The sequence below is a fragment of the Mytilus californianus genome, unplaced genomic scaffold, assembly GCF_021869535.1.
Source record: "Mytilus californianus isolate M0D057914Y unplaced genomic scaffold, xbMytCali1.0.p SCAF_11, whole genome shotgun sequence".
In the NCBI taxonomy this organism is placed as follows: domain Eukaryota; kingdom Metazoa; phylum Mollusca; class Bivalvia; order Mytilida; family Mytilidae; genus Mytilus; species Mytilus californianus.
In genome coordinates this window covers 38,956,697-38,977,726 of record NW_026262593.1, presented here as the reverse complement: position 1 = coordinate 38,977,726, position 21,030 = coordinate 38,956,697, and the positions used below count along the sequence as shown (strand labels likewise).

The 21,030-nt window shown below is 32.2% G+C and overlaps 1 protein-coding gene across 1 annotated transcript in view; it reads right to left on the bottom strand.

Moving 5' to 3' along the window:
* LOC127720901 (uncharacterized) overlaps positions 1–21,030 on the bottom strand; it is a 212,232-nt gene that overhangs the window by 154,120 nt on the left and 37,082 nt on the right. The window contains exons 6-12 of the mRNA XM_052227641.1: positions 16,315–16,397; positions 15,889–15,947; positions 14,207–14,328; positions 13,166–13,256; positions 4,003–4,114; positions 1,561–1,735; positions 931–1,120 (exon numbers count right to left, since the gene is read on the bottom strand). Of these exons, the coding sequence (XP_052083601.1) occupies positions 931–1,120; positions 1,561–1,735; positions 4,003–4,114; positions 13,166–13,256; positions 14,207–14,328; positions 15,889–15,947; positions 16,315–16,397 (832 nt within the window). The remainder of the gene's footprint in view (positions 1–930; positions 1,121–1,560; positions 1,736–4,002; positions 4,115–13,165; positions 13,257–14,206; positions 14,329–15,888; positions 15,948–16,314; positions 16,398–21,030) is intronic.

Here is a 21,030-nt window from a genome sequence, read left to right as displayed (position 1 = left end):
AATCATCATTTACAATTTCTGGCAGTTTCATTACTCAATAAGTCATTCAACTAAACCTGACATCTCTAATTGACATATACCAGGTTTTTGTTTTCAACCTGGACTGTTAAATATTGAAACATGTTTTGTATTCAAATTCCATTTGCATTGACCATATAATATATTTGAAATAAATTGTTGGCACAGAAATTATGTCTCTCCTGCATAAAATTTCAATAGTGTAATTGTTTAAAATTAAAATAGGTATAACTAAAACATTTAAAAAATGCTAAATATAAGTCAATGAACCATGACTGAACGTGCAAGGCCAAATAACTTCCCTGGAAATGAGATTTTCCAATGCTAATACAGCTGCATATCAAATATCAATGACCTACCACTAGTTGTTTCCCTTAAACTGACCTAATCACAAACTTTAACATATAAACCACGTAAAAGATCCAAAGTCAATAGACCATGACTGAGGGGATGGGTCCAAAGAAACTCCATAGTAATAAGATGCTCAATTGCTAATGCAACTGCATACCAATATAATAGACATACCACTCGTCTTTCCCTTAAACTGACCTGATCACAAACTAATACATTATTGTTGATGCCCCCGCAACTTTAAACTACAGGATGTTCCAAATTTAAACGCATAAGGGGATTAATAAATTAATAAATTGTGGGTGGTTGCATTTTCTTAGGAATTGAGAAACAATCATAAGTAAAATACAAATTTTATATTATTGATGGTTAGGGTCTAAAAAAAGTGCCCCGTCCTTTTGAAAGTATAAAGAATGTTTTTTCTTGTTGTTTTTTCTCAATGCAAATGGCATGATTTTCCATCCAGATATAATTACCCCTTACATTTTCACTAAAATTTATGACAATTTACCAAAAAATAGGCTGTACATACATTTGTCATTTAATAAGTAAAATTCTCACCATGCATCCCTAATAAAACCTGTACTCTTGAAGTTATGTTCCTTGCTTTCTTTTTTTCACCACTATCATATAATTTCTTTGCAGCAGCTCCTAAGGCTAACATAACTCTATCATATAAGTTTCCAACATAAAATGATGCTGGATACTTTTCTGTGTGAAAACAAATATCTTCCATACTTTGAAGAATAACCTGAATTCATGTCAAATAAATTTAAACAAATATTAATTTGATACATAGTACATATAGTAACATAAAGAGTAAACTGTGAAGCAAGAGCTACATATATCAACTCATTATTCCAATCTAAAAATATTGTTATTACCTGTTGCCATTTGGCAAATTGTGAATTTTGGAAGCAAATGCTATAAATTTGAGAATTAGGGTTTTGAAAATTTTGGTGTGAAGTTAAACTGAGTGGCGATAGTGACAAAACTGACAGGAAAGTTAATGAAAATAAGACAAATACAAAAGGTCACAGAATTTTATGACAAAACAAAGTCTCAATCTTTTAAAAATACAAATTCAAGTAGCTTCATACTTGATTACTATTATATTTACATGGCTCTACATTTTAATTTGAGTTAGCAATTAAAATTTTATTAAATATATTTCATTAAATTTCAACTTACTGGGTGTGGTGGCTGATCAGAACTGACAATATGTATCATGTACTGAACAATAAGGTCAGGATCTGGATTGGGTTTGAGGAAAATCATTTTGGCAATGATCTCTCTACTTATATTTGTTTCCAATGATCCAAATGCATCCAACATGATAACAGTTGACTGTCTGTTTTCCTGCAGTCTGAAGGATAATTAATGAAAACAATTAAAGTTAAGATCTACATTCCTTAGGCCTAAAAAAAAAATATCTGTGTTTCCGGTAACATCATTTTGTTAAATAGGGTTGGTAGGTGGGATTTTTTTTTTTTTTTTTTTTTTTTTTTTTTGACATTGTAAATGAAATTCGGAAAATTATCATGTTTTTTCCAAGTCCGTGTCCGTAATACCGGAAGTCCGGCCATTTGCAATGTTTTTGAAGCACCTGCTGTGCAAATTTCTTGGATTTTAACCTATTTGGAATACCTTTTGACATAAATAAAATGTTTTACTGGCTTTCTGTGCAGTTAGATAAATAATTATGTCGATTAACAGAAGCCTGTGTCAAAAACAGGGTCGGATGATACCAATTTTTTTTTTTTTTTTGAAGATCCAATAAAAAAATTAGGGTCGGGGCTAAAAAACAGGGTCGGTCGGGTTACCGGAAACACAGATTTTTTTTTGTCTCGGCCTTAATCAATTCATAAACATCATCAAGCTTACAACTATACACACAAGAGTGCACACGCTGAAATGTCTCGCCTTCTTTACTAATCATTGATATTATGTTGATAGTCCCAAATGTAAAGCTTTATTACAACTGCCACATAAACTTAACATTAACCAAGAAATCTAAACATTGACCAATGAACCATGAAAATGAGGTCAAGGTCAGATGAACCATGCCAGGCAGACATGTACAGCTAACAATTCGTCCATACATAAAATATAGTTGACCTATTGCTTATAGTTTAAGAAAAACAGACAAAAACACAAAAACTTAACACTGAGCAATGAATTGTGAAAATGAGGTCAAGGTCAAATAAAACCTGCGCAACTGACATATAGATCATAAAATATTTCCATACACCAAATATAGTTGACCTATTGCATATAGTATTAGAAAAAAAGACCAAAACTAAAAAAATTTACTTTGGACCACTGAACCATGAAAATGAGGTCAAGGTCAGATGCCACCTGCCAGCTAGACATGTACACCTTACAATCATTCCATACATCAAATATAGTAGACCTATTGCATACAGTATAAGAAAAACAGACCAAAATACAAAAACTTAACTATAACCACTGAACCATGAAAATGAGGTCAAGGTCAGATGACACCTTCCAGTTGGACATGTACACCTTAAGAGTCCTTCCATACACCGAATATACTAGACCTATTGCTAAAAGTATCTGAGATATGGACTTGACCACCAAAACTTAACCTTGTTCACTGATCAATGAAATGAGGTCGAGGTCAAGTGAAAACTATCTGACGGGCATGAGGACCCTGCAAGGTACGCACATACCAAATATAGTTATCCTATTACTTATAATAAGAGAGAATTTAACATTACAAAAAATCTTAACTTTTTTTTCAAGTAGTCACTGAACCATGAAAATGAGGTCAAGGACATTGGACATGTGACTGATGGAAACTTCGTAACATGAGGCATCTATATAGAAAGTATGAAGCATCCAGGTCTTCCACCTTCTAAAATATAAAGCTTTTAAGAAGTTAGCTAACGCCGCCGCGCCGCCGGATCACTATCCCTATGTCGAGCTTTCTGCAACAAAAGTCGCAGGCTCGACAAAAACCATAATACAAATAATCCAATGATAACTTTCAGATCAAGACCATTGTTTTATAAATGCCTGTTTTATTAATCCTCAAGCAGTAATAACTTCTCACATGGTGACGTTAACACTAGATGTCACAAATGACCTTGGATATCATTAAGCACTATATACCCCTTGGTTGTGTCAATTCTGAACATATGGAAATTTTGCAGAAATCCACAGACTTTCCCTATCAATTCTTAAATTTGAAAACTGGACACTAAATCAATAGAGATGTACTGCATGCAATGCTAGCAATAATTTTATATAAATAAGTACAAATATGGACCTATCCCAGTACACCTGTTAAGGTGCGCTCTACTTAATTGACTCAGCAGAAGGTTTTTTGGAGGTCCAAGGATAAAGGTTGTCAAGGAATTTCTGTGAACAATAAACACTAGCATGACATGGACCAACAAATGAGTAATTTGTATTAAGAAATTTTACAAAAATCCCTGTAATAAAGTCTGTCTGTTGCGTGTAATCTTAGTTTGGAGTTGCACAAAATTCATATTTTCCATAAAAGGCCAATGAAAAAAATAATCGTTGCTATGAATGTTTCCTCATTGAATATATATAAAATGGCATTTTAAAGATTTAAGACATTAAATTAGATTTTCATATATTTACCTCAGGTTCAATTTTAGTAGGTAAAATTCTGCAATTTCTGTTAGTGTCTTATCTGGAAGTAATTCTAGTATGTTTACTATCTCCAAAAAGCATCCTGTTACCATTGGAGACCCTATAAATTCATATTTCATACTGCTTTAAAAAAAATCATTGCACACAATATCAGTGAAAATTCAAATAAAGAAAATAACAAAAATGTTAGCTGGTCAATTTTGTTACTATAGAATTTGCAATTAGATCTTGAACAGACTCACTCCAAAGGAAGGGGTATACTGATTAACCTCTGTCAATCTGCTTGTAACACATATTTGTCACATTTTTCTCAGTGACTACAAGTACCAGATATATCAGTATAATCAAAGCATTGTTGGTGCTGTGATCCAGCCATTTTTTAGCTACAGTTAGTCAGACATTTTTGTTATCTCATTTTCAATCATTTTTTCTTTATACAAGCATCTGTAAGACATTTCAAAAGAGACAACCATCACAACTTTGGATAAGTGATTTTAGCTCAAATGCTTTCATTTGTGTTCAAACACTTTTAACAGAGAAGAAACCAAAGGATTGAAAAAAAACAGACAACACAAGGATTGACATGTAAAACATGTCATCATTTTCATTATTATTTCACTAAAAAATTACAAGTGTTATTTTTACTTTTTAAAATCGCCCCTTTCAGCTCATGAAATTCTCAGAAAAAAAATGTACTTCTTCAATGGTCCTTCTGACAATCAAAGTAATCGAAACCACTGATGGAAAGACTGGAAGAGTTGTGTGCATAATTTCAAATCATATTCTCAGGTATCGTGGTGAACAAAACCGAACTTGATATATCTTCTACTTCTCTTCGTAGATTCCTCCGTTATTGGAGAACCTGTGTCCCATGGTTTTAGAAGCCCTTAATTTTACTAGATTAAGAATTAAAATTCTATAACAAAAATAGTTATATAATATTATTGTCCTAAAAATATACAGAGATGTAAAAACCATAATTGAATTCTATTTACACCTATTAGTGCAAGTGAATTATTTACATAACGCATATATATATACATATAGAATCACGGTTTAATCCATGCATACCTTATGAGATAAGAGTTTAAAAACTTAGAAAACTTGGAGTTTGTTTATCTATTTCCTTTAATCATTGTCTGGTACTTGATGGAGGTATAGGTTTATCATTATACACAATTGTTAGCTTGTGAGCAATAAAACCTCCCCTTACCTTGGACAGTGGTGTAACAACAAAACATTAAAACAAACTGTAAAAATTTTTTGCAAAGGGCAATCTACTCATCAGATCAGTACTAAGCATTTTTGTACACATGCACGAAGACGAACTAAGTTTTTGACAATAATTTTTTATGTAGGATTTTATTTTGTGTATGGGACACACACTAAGTATAATGGGTAATTTATTATGTCACGTTCATCTTCCAGGAATTTATCATGCCAAGTTATATGAGTGAACTTCAATGAGTTTTAGAGTTAATAGGGCAGAAACAATTTGTGATGGACAGATGCACACATGGACAAGCTGATAACTATTTACTTTTACCATGATATCTGGGCACTCTGGCTTCCTTCACCGATAAAAATTGGCTGCCAAGTGTGCTGAAGGTGGCTTAAACACCATCAATAAATTAATCAAATAATACACCCATTTTTTTAAAGAATTTCATTTTAAATACTATGTCTTTCTTCTGGAATTTACTTCAAAAACATACTGGACATTTTTACTGTCCTTGTAATTAGTTGAAAACATTTTAAATAGATCAATTCATAATTTATAACCACAAAGTTTCTCCAAGAAGGTATACCGTAAATTAACTACGTTGTGACATAGTTAAAAACTCATTGATTATCGTCTGAAGGTTACAACTGGTATACACTCGTAATTGAGGCCAAAAATAAAATATTGTTTGTTTCCCCTCCCACAACCGACCCGGTAAAATCACCGCGACTCGAAAAATTTTATTGGCAATTCTTGTCCAAAATTTTTTTTTCGCTATGTTGGTTTTTGGTGATATCTTTCAGACGCTGTAGTCAACGAGCATTGGTTTTCTGTGATACCTTTCCGATGCTGTAGTCAATGCGTTTTAAATCAAGGCATTTTTGCATTGAAGCGTCTATATGGCATGAAATTTACAAAAGGGCACGTTTTAACGTTATAACTGCATCAGTTGAATTTGTAAATACTTAAAGTATTCTAGGAACAACAAAACATGAATAAGTGAAGCCTTGTTTTTTCTAGAACTCAAAAAAACATACAAATCTTTTGTTTAGGAAATAATTGACCGAGCTGCATGATCCGAGTGTAACTGAACATAACTGAATTATGTTCACTTCTATTGAAAATTTTTATTCATTGAATTTTAATTCCCAAGTGATTAACATATCTTTTTGTCATCTCATAATTGATGATCAAGGTATGAATTGGTGAACAAAGGAATTGTTTTGTTGTGAGTTATGCATCAAATTAGACTTGAAATAAGCTTGATTTTTAACTAATAAAACACTTGCTATCATTAAACATTGTTATCACATGTAGAATGTGCACTTTTGTAGATTTCATACCATAAAATGAATAGGAAAAAAGGAGGTCCCTGTATACTGATTTTAACACCAGAAAACTGGGGTGTACACTGAATACAGGGAATACCCCACTTTTCTTGACTTGAGCCTTACCTGTTGAATTTTGTACAAATTCAATATAGAATCAAAGCACCAAGGGCACTATAGGCGCTTTAGGCAGTTAATTATAAAACCAAAGGCAAACTTGGCAGATGTTAAAAGATGAATATTGTGGAAGAATTGGTGAAAATGTTTATCTCAGCTATTTCTCAAGTATCAAATAATGTTTGTATTGTAATGTTTCTGCTATCCAATCCTACCACTTGCGAAAGTTATTTCCAATTTATTTTTTAAAGATTCAATGTCTGAGATTATGCACATACGCTGTTCCATATTAGGGGAGAGTTTTGTGCCAGCTAACATGTTTAACCCGCCACATTCTGTATGCACCTGTCCATAGTGAGGACCCAGGAGTTTGGTGATTGTTGATTGTTGCTGTATATACATGTATATCATATTTAATTTTCATAATTGCTTTGTACATTAATCAGGCTGCTTTAGTTTTATTGTTTTACATTGTCATTTCGAGGTCGTTTAAAGCTTACTATGCAGTATATATACATGTAGGTTTTGCTTATTGTTGCGGTCTGCATGGAGGAATATTCTTATCAGAATAATAATTTCAATAATGGTGTCCAACAGTGGTGTATGGTTTAATTCCAGTATGTACATATTAGTGGTTTTAGTTGGATCAGCTGATGCCACTATGCACAATTATCTAATCATACCTGAAACTATCTGAATTGGTGTAATTTACAATAAATGCTGATGTTGTTATAATGGCCTAGCAATGATGCAACATATATTTTTGAAGGCTGTACGGTTGCCTATAATTGCTTACATCCAAGTAATTTGAATTTTTGTGGATAGTTGTCTAATTGGCAATCATACCACATCTTCTTATTTTTATAATATTTGTACTTGTCTAATCTATAATAAGCTGTGAACACAGAGACATATTTTGCCTATTTGTTATTTTGATAATGCAAATGTTACAATTATAATAGAAATACATTAACATGGAAGCAATATTCAAAGACAATGAACCATGACTGATGGTACAGTGTTTATCAATTTCCATGGAAATGAGATGTGCCAATGCTTATACAACTGCTTACCAAATACCATTGACTTTTCATAAGTCGTTCCCTTTAAACAAACCTTAACACAAATACATAATATCCATGGAAATGAAACTTTTAAATACCAATACATTCTCATACCAAATAGCTTTGACTTAAGATTACTGGTAATCTTAAACTGGCATAATCATTATAATCACAAACTAATTCATGTAAACTAAGTAAATGTTTCAAAGTCAATAGATCATGCATATGACTGAGGGGTAAGGACCAAATATCCTCTATGGAAATGAGACGTACTAATGCTTCTACATCTGCAGGCCAATTATCATTAACCTTCCACTATTGGTTTCCCTAATACTAACCTAATCAAAAGCTAATAAATGAAATTTCAAAATAACGTATGTTTCCAAGTAAAAAGAGCATGATTGAGGGCGCGGGGCCAAATAATCTCAATGGAAATTAGAAATGACAAAGTTTATACAACTACACACCAAATATCATTGACCTACCACTAGTGGTTCCCCCTAAACTGACCTAATCACAAACTTATACATGTAAGTAAAACTATGCAAAGTTTCAAAGTCAATAGACCATGACTAAGGGGGTGGGGCCAAATATTCTCCATGGTACTGTAATGAGATGTGCCTACATGTATACTAACACAACTGCTTACCAAATATCATTGACCTACCATAAACTAAGACCTTATCACAAAATCACAAACTAATACATTGTTGATGCTGCCAAAACAGCATGCCTATATATATATAAAATTGAGAATGGAAATGGGGAATGTGTCAAAGAGACAACGACCCGACCATAGAGCAGACAACAGCCGAAGGCCACCAATGGGTCTTCAATGCAGCGAGAAACTCCCGCATCCGGAGGCGTCATTCAGCTGGCCCCTAAACAAATATGTATACTAGTTCAGTGATATTGGACGTCATACTAAACTCCAAATTATACACAGGAAACTAAAATTTAAAATGATACAAGACTAACAAAGGCCAGAGGCTCCTGATATATATATATTTGCCTTCGTGTTTATATGATCCGTTCATCCTATTTTGACTCTTTCAAAATTCAAGAGTCTATCCTAAATTGAGTTAAATTATATGGCCTTCCAAATACCGTTTAGATTCCTAACATCACTGAAGAGACATTAATTGTCAAAATCCGGATATGGTGTACAAATTTTTGCACCTCATGTTTGCGGTATACCATCTTTTCCGCAAGTTTATTAGTTTTCTGTTTGGTAATAAATTAATAATAAGATCTATTTTGTTAAATCTTGTGATCTGTTTATTTGGCAATCGCCAATGGCAGTCAGCAGGGTTTAAGAACATTAGTTGTTCGACCTGCTAGTCAAATGAGTTTTGTTAAAATATACTTTTTCACTCATTTGGTCTTTTGAAAAATGTTGTTTGTGCTATATTTAAACCCCTCTACCAAGAAATTTATTTTGCATGCACACGTATAAAAATTGCGGTTTTTATCCAATGCAATCATAGGTTTGAATGTTGTTTTAAATTTCGACTTGTATATATATATATATATATATATGTCTCTCTGTTTGACTCTGTCAAGGCAAGACAAAAATCGCAACAAATTTAATACAAATATTTTGTCCATCTTTTTTTAATATTTTCATATTCTTCATTTCTTAGATATATATATCAATGCTGCGTTCGCACATAATTCGATTTTGATTTGCATTAACTGATTTAACATGTTTAATGTCCAAAAGTAAATTCTACTTCGAATTGCAATACGCATCAATATCGCATTACTGTCCAAATGATGTTAACTTTTAATTCAATTTATCAATTAATTTATTATAGTTTAATTCAAATTACAATTTAAAAAGTGTCCACACCAGAGTTTAATCGAATTTAATTTAATGAAATTAAATTAATTCGTAGTTAACAAAAAACGTTTTTCTAATGAGAATTCGATAATGCAAATTAGCCAATTTGAATTAGATTTGAATTAAAAAAAGAAGAGTGTGTGAACGCGATTAGTGAATTCGATTCCCATTAGACTTTGAATTCAATTCGAAATAAAAAAAAAAGAAGATTGTGTGAACTGGGTTTGCATTCAATTCAAATTAAACTTACGTGTGAACAAGGCATTAAACAAGTGACAAATATGCATTCAGTAAATAATAAAATTGAAAAGAATCCACAATCAAAATACTGCTGTGTAATTATGGTAATAAGTAATTCTCCTTGGTACAATTTAACCTTACTCTTGGACTGTTAATTAGAATATAAATTAAACTAAAATATTTCATGTGTACAATATGCATCAATATCATGAATTCCAACTATCTTTATATAATTTCATGCAAAAAGTTTCTGATAACTTGGCATACTTCTTAGTGCACAATAATATATCTCCTTTTGTAGTAACAGTTACACAGATTCTGACATATCATGATCATAGTTCTGAAAGTATTGTTAAACAGTCTCTAAAAATTGCTAGACCGATAGGCACACTTAATAATAATAACAAATAATATTCATGTGTTGTAACTGCTGGCAAGTTTAAAATAATTACTGTCAGAAAGCTGAACCAAAACTTGTCGGAATAGTCAACACATGAGACCTGGCATAAACAATCTTCAAAATTGATTATATATCGGTATGTAGATATACATGTAAATATCTTCATAACATCCTAGTAGTCTAGAGTTTCATTTCTATTATGGAATTATTGTGGTGAATAGACAATCCAGTTGCTACAGAGAATCATGTATTGTACATGTATGCCTTGCCTCTTCTAGTATTAGCCATTCCCAAAGATTGGAATAAAGCTGAAATAAAAACAAATACAAATAAATAAATAATACTCAAAATTGACATCAACACTTCAAATGGTCTGCAATTTTATTTGCTATGGTCTACATGTTTCACCTGCAGGGCAGGCGTCAGGTGAAACATGTAGACCATAGCAAATAAAATTGCAGACCATTTGAAGTGCTGTTGTCAATTTTGAGTATTATTTAAATGGTGCATTCATTTGCATAATTTGACAACCCCGCATACCAAGGTATCCACTTCAGGGACTCTATCGAAATGATTCACACAGGCGTTGGTTCACCAAACGGAATTTAATTTAAAATAAATAAATAATGTTTAAACTTGTTGAAAACATTAAGACTAAGTCTAAAGTACAACGTTTGTATACCTTGCCTACTCTAAATAAAGCTTATTTATTATTTATTTACAACGTTACCTCTTTTCGTATCATTTCAGTATTTTCATGGAAAAGTCCTTAACCAGCATCAAGTTGTACGATACGCGCGTCTGGCGTATTAAATTACAATGGTACCTTTGATAACTATTTGCTGAAAGATGCATCGAAATGATTCTAGAACACTTTACGAGTGTTTAAATATGAAAAAATCACAAGAAGAATTACCGGAAATATGAAAAATCATTGTAAATCAAAAACAATTACGGTGTGAGACGCGTCACAAATTCGTACTTAATATTTTACAAAAATATGTGATTTTGGAAGTTAAATAATGCCGTCCTATAGCAAATTATTGATAAAGTATTAATCTAAATATTGTTTGAAGCACTGAAACCATCTTGAAATGACCTTGACATCGACCAATCAGATCTCTAATTTGATTTCATTCATGAATAACAACAACTTGTTTTGACAAGCATGAAGATCAGTTACGAGATAAACAGAATAATATTAACAAGAATTACATAAATGAGCATACATTTAATTAAGATGATTTTAATAATCACACTCATCTCAAATAAAATTATTTATAATAATTACCTTTGTATTATCAGAATCCACCAAATTTAAAACGTCCTTGATTTACGTATTGTCGACGAAGTTAAAATTACCGCCAACTGAGACTTCAACTCGTGTCATATAAGTCCCAGCCGTTATACAATATTCCTGCGCTTTTTGCCATTTGTCAAATGTAAACGACTTGTAATTAGAGATTTTCGGCGATGAAATATATCATGCAATTGTTCTTTGACATCTTAGCCAAAAGCACAGGGGATAATAAACTTCATAAGGATTTCTATTGAGCACTTCTTCCTATGTGCAACTTCAAAACTTTTGGGTGGTTCGACGATCATTTCAGGTTTTTCTGCTCATATTTTTTGTAATCCAGAATTAAAAGTATGAAAAAAGTGTTTAATTAGTTATAAATAACATAATAGCCAGCTAGATAATAACAATGGCACGTATTTCAGCATTTATTGGGTAGAACACAAATCTAGGGTGCTCGCATAAAGCAGCTTAACTGCTTAAAAACCATATCAAGAAATAAAATAAAATAATTTGCCTACCTACCTACCCATACCCTGACAACCTCAGTCGGGGGAGGGGTAACAAAAATATTTTTAATGTTGGCCTGACCTTAATGACCTGTACCAAGTTAAGTATATAAATGCTGTCTGTAATTAAGTGGCTGGTGGTGCTATAACAGAAACAAAATGCCTGACTGAAAACGAATAATTTCAACAGAGAAAACTGACAAATATAAAAGAAATATAAAATTTATTACAAAAAAATGAAATAATATAGTATTGCCCTTGGGAGATCATCTCAGCTAATTTTGAAAATATTTTAGCTAATTTTGAAAATATTTTTCCGTCGAATTCCCGGAATCCTGAGCTGTTATAAAGCGTAGTTTGCGAGAACTATTGATGCTTGCGAAACAGTGGTTGACAGGAAATTCGACGTGACCTGTCCTATCAACTGTAGTATAACTATAATGAAATGCGAGTTGTAAGTTGATAGAACTTGGGGGATAAAAAATTGTCATTTAAAAGACTGACCAGTGATAAAAAATGCAATGAATGGCAGTGCAGAGGTATTGCTGCGTTGCTGAGATCTCCCCGTCACATGCGGAATGAAGGCTGGCTAACAGGGGACAGGCTGGTGGGAATATTTTTGGTTAGACAAGAACTGCAAACTAAACTGATCGAAACAAGAAGACAGCGTTATCTATCAAAATAATTTCAATAATAATTATTTTAACGGCTATGATCTGACCACTATCTGACTGCTAAGCTATAAATTCTCGACGAGACACAGAAACAAAAACAAGCACCCGAAAGTCGTTATGGTCATTAAGAGAAGAACTTCTCAAACGAGCAATAAAATGCAGCTGTCGAAACAATTATAAACCTAATTATATGCTATATATTCAAATAATTTAACATGAATATGTGTTATCAAGTTTTGAGTTGATGTGACCACAACTTCATGGTAAATTACCTTGAATAAAACTTGATATGGGAAGGACAGACTAACCAACAAATGCACAGGACAGAAAACATACTATGGTAAAGGGGGATATAAAAAAAAAATGGAGCTGTGGACCTTTAATAACTTACACTGGACATTGAAGTTGCTAAAAAATCATTAAAGTTAGGAGTCACATTATAATTATATGAAAATACCTTCTGCTGGTTCATTCTTAATACAAATGATGTTGTTCTCAATTTCCTCTTTATTTTTATCTATATCAACGTTTGGCTTCTTTCTCTGGTACTACAGTGAAAATATATTTATGCGAGAGCAAAAGGGGTAAATAAAAATTATTATAATGTTGCATCAAGTTTCACAAAATATTATGAATAGGTTCTGATATAAGACTGCGGTTTTTGGCATTGCTAAATGTATCTAATATTCGATGAAAAATATTACTATTTGTAAATTAATTTCAAATCAACTATAACCAATAACCACATAATAAAGACAAAAAATACAAGACTGCATTACAGCAGCCAAATGTTCTCTGCTGTGTACATTTGAAAAAGACTTAAAATTGATACTTGTGACAGTAATAACTCCTAATACCTGAATCTTGAAGAATGAAGACTTAATCTAGTTTATTACTAATAAATTATCAAACATCTTACCAAATATGAGTTACTGGAACAAAATACTTCAGAGGATTTGAGAGAAATCACAATAAGTTAAAGGGACATAACTCAATAAAACAATCATATATTGAAAAGGACAGTGTCTGATCTGTGATTCATGTTAAATTTATTCACAATTCTTCCAGACTCTCATGAGCAATCTAAGAGCTTGCCATATTGTATAGTCAGTCTATTGTTCACAGCCATGTGTTAACCTTTAGATATCTTTTGGTTATTTGTGTCATTAGGTTGCAATTTCATAAATAACAAAATAAAATACTACTGTAACAGGTGAGTTGCATTTACATCTGGCTGTGTACTGAATCACATTACATTTTTGTGTTTAAGCATCTCTTACTTATTCAGACTCAACTGATTGACTGCAAATAATTAGCACCATTGTCCTACTGTGCAAGTTTCAGTGGTATCAATATATGGAATGGTTTGATGTAATTATCAATGATATCATAATTCAATTCCAAAAGTACTTCTTTACAATGGTGCATACTTTCTTTATTTGTGTTTTACTATAAGATCATATAAGAAAATTGTAACTGAGGACATCATGATGTATACCTTATCAACATGGATACTGCTGCTCAGTAAATTTTCAACAGGTCTACCTAAAACATTCTCAACAGGTTCTCTCGTCAAGAAAATTAGTTCTCCTTTGCTCAAAACAGTCATTTCAGGGTATTCTAAAATGATATAATATAGGAGCACAATAATCATTCACAGATTTCAAGCAATTTAAAGGGACATGCATACTCCTCATAAATTTTCAAACTCTTTTGCCTGGAAGTTGCAGAGCAGGATTTAAAAAATAATTTGACCCAACTGGACATTTTTTGCAATACTGTTTGTTTTAAATTCTTTTGCTTTTATAAATTAAGGCATTCCAGCTAATCAAGGAAGCCATGAGTGATCAAGGGCAAGTAATTTTGTAACAACACATGACAAAGATTAGTTCATACTTTTATATGTGTTCTGTTAAATGACAATGTATCCCGGGGCTAACCCCCCCCCCCCCCCCCCCCCCACTTAAGTAACATATATTAACTTCATTAAATGGATTGTTTGGTCAATATTAAACAATCAGCTATATGTGACCTAGGTTTCCCTAATATTCCCTCCCCCTTTTTCAACTCTTGAATATGATTTATTTTTGTTTTTTTTTACAAAATTATATTAAAATATTCATATTTTTATTTTCAAATAACATCTTGCACTGTTAGTATATGCTAGTATTTTATTACAATCCCATTATCATCAGATATTCTATTTGAATAAACAACTATCCCCCCTTTTTTGGGGCTTTCTGTATTATTTCTGTTTTTCCCTACAAAGTTATGTCAGAAAATACACATGCATTATCTGTAACTTCAACTTACTGTACTGCAGGTGTGAGAAATTATTCCATTTAGCCCAAATTAAACTTTATAATTGACATAAATACAGTTTTTCACTAGCAAGTATTTACACACAATTTGGAGCCAAAATGCACATTTGAAAATGATCAAATAACCTTCAAATAAAGGTTTACTATCAAGCTGAAAACACAGCCAGATCCAAGCATTTTTATAACAAAGATTAAAACCAAAACTGCTATCAAACTGCTATTGAACTGCTGTCATAACTGTTGTCCAATTGACAAATTGACAACAGTTTAGAAGGTAGATCCAGACTGCTAAGATGAATGCTAAGAGGAATGCTAAGAAATGGTGAAATAAGGCAGTTTCTCAAACTGCTATTAGATGGAATGCTATGAACAGCTGAAAGACTGCTAAATATATGAAGAACTGGTAAATAACAGCTAATAAACTGCTAATGATCATGATAGCAGTTCAGTTTGACTTGGGCAATCCTGTATGGCTGTAAAGTTTCAAAACAAATTGGTTTTGTAGTTTCAAGGAAGATTTTTTAAATTAGGCAATCAGTATCAAAGATTGCCTCATGTTGCCATATTTTTCATCCTATACAAACCAAAATAGGACCTTCCATATATAGTTCCTGTCAAGTTCAACTGAAATTGGCAAAGTACATGTAGTTTCAAGTAGAAATGAAATGTGAAAGGGACAATGACATATGTCAAGTAAGCTAGTACAATAGTTTGCGATTAATCAAAGTAGAAAGTATGACACTAAATAAAAAGATCTTTATATAATGAACAATAAAATCAATATCCTTTGGTCATCTATTTTTGTAAAGTTAAGAGTATTTTTTCACTAAATAGTATGAAATATATCATAAAGACCTACCCATTTCTGAAAACTGATCAACAGCTTTTACTTTTCTCATATTCTGGTGTGGATCAAATCTAATAAAAGAAACCATATTTTTGAAAGCTACACCAGCTTTACACAACTGTATTCATCAATGCAATTTTCAAACATTTTATTCAACATGCATGGATATTTCAATCTACTTTCTTATGTGTAGTAATTTGTTCTAACGGTAACTGATAATCTTTACTTTTAAGAAAAGTAAGCTTCATTCAATGTCTAACATTTTTGTAAGTAATATCTCATGTAAGTAATATCTCATGTTAGCTATATCTCATGTTCCTCCATTCAAATATGAAAATGCTGAATTAGTGACAATGATAAACATTTACAGTAATTCACAAGTAAAAAATATAAAACTATTTCATAATGGTTTAAACATTCTCTATACAAAAAGCTTACCCTGGAGTACCTGTCATGGCTGTAAAGTTATCTTCTATTAAAATTTTATGCAGAATACCCAGCTTCTTATGGTAGAAGAGAGTCTGAAATATTGAAGGCAACTAAAATAACATATACCAATAAACAGCTATACCATGAGAACTCCATGAACCTGTAATAAAACTAGAGGTACATCTATCAAAGATCATAAATTGATACCACCCTGTATTCACCTTTATATAAAAAGTATTAACCTTGATCTTGCAGACACAAATTTCAATCTTAAATTCCTCACATACCTTCTGGTATTGGACAACTATCGTGCCAAGTATTGTCAGACTTATCTAGGCATTGAAAAGTTGAAAACTAGTATCCATACTATCCTTCAAGGCATTCAAAAGTCCCAAGTTGGATACGACATACTAAGTATACTATATTTCAATATGTTAATGTTAGGTTAACAATGTCAGTGACATACAATAACCAAAAAAATATATGAAATTTTCTGACTTGGCTCACAGACCCCTGTCATGTTGCCAAAAGTTGGTTAACTGGAACAAAATGAAATCTTGATCAGTAAGTCAACATTATACTCTAGTAAACCAAAAATCAGATCAAAATCTGCATGGATAATGAAGAGTCCTCACAACTGTTCAATTTCAGAATGATTGAAATTGGTAACACTACTTGCCTGGCCACTTCATAACAGGCACATACAAATCAGCTCAACATTATTTATATTATTGTCTATAAAATTTAAATACTCGGATTAACAGAGATGAAAGTATCTGAGCAGTGTTTTTAAGCCTTTAGAAGTTTTAAGAGTTAATATGTTCTTCTAGATCTGGTACAGCATTTTGGAGGGTCAAATGATTTTTTTAGTCACACTATGTGGAATATTGTTGTCCTTCAGTAACATCTACTTGTATGCATGTACATGGGCCTTCAACATTTAGTGCACAAACATCTGTATTATTTGATTTTCTTCATTTTACTAGTAAATAAGCTTATGATGATGTCTTATCGTGCTGGAAATAATATGGAGTTGTTTTTATTTTTTAGGAAAGATGAAGGGGGAGGGAGGGAGATGTTCATAATCATGATGGCCTTATTGATAACATTTTTGGGGGCTAAAAGGCATCTATAAGCGGGGATCCTGTGTAACAAGGCAGCGCTTTAACCAACTGAGCTAAAGAAGTACTTCCCTAGCTCAACTGCTTACGGCTGGATAAGTATATATATATATATCTCTTACATGTACTAAGGGAAGCAATTCCATCACACTTCCCCCACCTCAATTCATCATACCATTATGACTCAAACAACACATTCCCTGGCTAGAAATCCTCTCTAACCACCTTGGGTTTTTAGTTGGTCAATGTAACAGGAGAGCATGATTCTCCTTACAAAATCACTTTGTCCCCCCAGGACTCAAAACCCAGAGCCTCAGTATTTACAAGGCACCCCTTTAACTGACTGAGCTAAAGAAGTACTTAGTAGTGCAATAATAATTAATTCATTTTTACACAATTGAGAAAAATAAGTCATTATACTTCACATGCTTGAGGTTTACTTTTTTAAAATTACTCTTGGTTTCTTTGTTTAATTCATTCAATGTTATCAATTTTTAATTATTATAATGTATGTCATGTGTTTGTGTTTATTTTGTCATCTTCTGCAGACTTGAAAAAAAGGCACATCAAAACCAGATCAAAATCCAGGCAAGTTTTCATTTTCTAAAACATATAATACCTATCCCTTTCTAATAACCTAGGTCCAGCCATGCTTAAAATTTCTTGGATCCACTGGTTTGTCTGTACTCAAAGTAGACTTTGTGGTGTCAACATTGTCAAAAATGCATGTAATGATGTACATGTCTTATGTCACATTGCATATGATACAGAAAGAATGGCATCATTTACATCAATTGACCTCTGGTCAATCAGTGCAACTCATTCATAAATAAAAAACTGGAGATTTGTTTTTTTTTTAATAGGTCCCTTCATGGTTAATGCAGCCATATTTAATAAGGGGCAGATTTTTTGGATAGAGGTGGAAATATAGTATGAAAGTATGGCCTATGGGAAATCCTATGCATGCACAGCACATGTTTCCTGTGAAGCAACTGTTCTGTTTCAATGATGTTTTCCCATATTTTTCAAACCATTAGCACCTCCATTATAAAAATCTGCCCCCTATTCAATATGGCTGCTAAACCGTGCAAGGGTCTATTCTTTTTGTTGAAACTTAAGCACAAATGACCAAATCCATCTCTTTACCCATACTTCCATGTCACAAGTGGAGTTACTTACTCTAATAAAATTGTATGGGTTTTACAGAGTACATATATGATCATGCTTCATAATAGCTGCAGAACCATAGCTCTTAGGTCTTTATGATATTTTTTTGACAATTTTCAGACCTTCAATATATCAAAAAGGTCCTATAACTAGTATAAGAGCTACGGTTACACAGCTACTGAGCTAGCTTTATAATGCCTTCGAATGCCTGTTTTGAAATGTTGCATTAAAGCCAGCACTGATTACTACGTGTACATACAGAGCCTACAGATATTTAGTTTACATGTACATAAATGAAGGATTTCCTGATTTTGCTGCTTTTAGAGAGTCTAGATCTTCGGCTGTTCGGAGTTGAACTTGAAGTTATCTCTCATGGGAATACCCCATTATGACCCATAAATCGGGAAAGTTGGCAGGTCTGCAATACAATATCATTGTTTCATAACATAAGACCCCAAAAAGTTCGGCATAGACACTCATTTCGTTTCATAGGCTAGCATTTTCTAACTGTTGCAGATGCTGTGCAGACTGGACCGTGGAGACTCCCGCCAAAAATGTATATTCGACCCCCGTTATTTATATCTTCCTCCAACAGTTGGTACACTAATTCAGCTAAAATAGGGTTACCATTATTAAACATGTAATACTTTAATGATTACTAAAATCCGATGCACAAAAACTTTCCATTACAAATATATTTTTGAATATATATTCTGGTGCCTTATTTAAAAGTTAAAAACTATCTACACAGAGGTCAAATGTGTTCCACACATCAAATAATTACGCTATATATGAAATTTCATCTAAAACTTTTTTTTAATGCCCTTTACTTATTTCTTGTCCGATTTGAATGAATTTTATACCATTGAATACAGACGTATCAGCAGTTTTTTTCAAACGTTTTGAAATGTTTGTTTGGGGTTTACTTTTAAACGAAAATCACGGTTTAAAGACCATAGCTTATCGTCAAATATTATATGTAGGTATATATAATTCCGAACACTGGGCCTGGCATCTACTAGTGACTTTTCTGTTAGGTGAATTTTACCAAAAAACTTCGTCTTTTTGCCTTATTATAACCAGGGACTTTCTATAGTAGAAAGTCCCTGTTATAACCTGTGACTATTAATAGTCCCAGTTATAACACAATTTATTTCCATGTGTTGGCGGGGAACAAATTTCAATTTTTGTATTAAACTTATGATTTTTCAGCAATGGCATGTCATAAAAATGTTTCATATAATAACCATAAAAAAATTGCAAACCGATCGATGAGTTTAACCTGGGACTATTATACTAAAAATAATCTTAAAGGTTTTATGAAATGGATAAAAGGGGGCATACCCAAGAATGAAGGACACTAATGGCCGATTACACTTATCAACGACACCCGGGGTGCAATGTTTTTAATGATATTCGATTAACATAGAAAGTAATGGGAAAATAAATGGGTACCCTTCATTAATTCTTCATATTATTTTTATTAATCATCTGAATTCTTATTAACACATACGACCGAATTCACCATAGATTTACCTTTCTGGTGGTATTAAAAAATCCAGTTTATCTTATCTTATTGTTAGGTCTCCGATTTTTTGAAATTTCATTATCTAAATTCCCTTACTCACATCAGTAAATATCGATGAATTACCTCTAAAGAAACGAGACAGCAGTAACTAAAAAAATTGAAGCACAATTAATATGCGGAGGAAATACTATTAACACATACTGTTGAATACTCCTGTCAATAGGCTATATTTTGATGTCAGAAAAGTCAGTTTGAATTAAGAAATTCTTAGGTCTCCGGCGTTTTGAAAAGTTGTCTTTGAAAAAAATAACCAACACAAATGTTACATACGAAAACAACGTACATTAGCGAGATCATACTGTTATACATGTAAACTAAATTCCGGTTATTCTTAAATAAATGAAATAATACATAATAAGTTCAAATTCAAAGAGTTCACTGTGGCTATTTTTTATTGTTCAAAAAGAAACGATAAATATTGAATACAAAATAAAATTATATTTAATTATACTAAATTGTATTCGTCGGGATAGCTCATCTGTTCAAAGGACATAATGGAGTTTTACTATAAGGGTTCCTGTTCATGATAGTTCATAGTTCGTATAATTTCATATAATAGAGACTATAAAGATATTTTTTATTCATATTTTGGTGAAACGTATTTAATGATAAATGATAAAGTATACATGTACATTAAAATAATAAAGTATACATTTACATTTAAATAATAATAAACGATTCGCTGTTTAATAATTTTTTCACCCGTAAAACATTTTCCATCATTTGTATTTCGATAATATTTAAAGAAAATGAAAAGGTGGTATATTAAAAAAGTTCGAAATTGATATATTGTCAAATGAATTTTATTATCAGCAGGCACCCTGTCGCTTGATTGTCTTTCCTATCTCC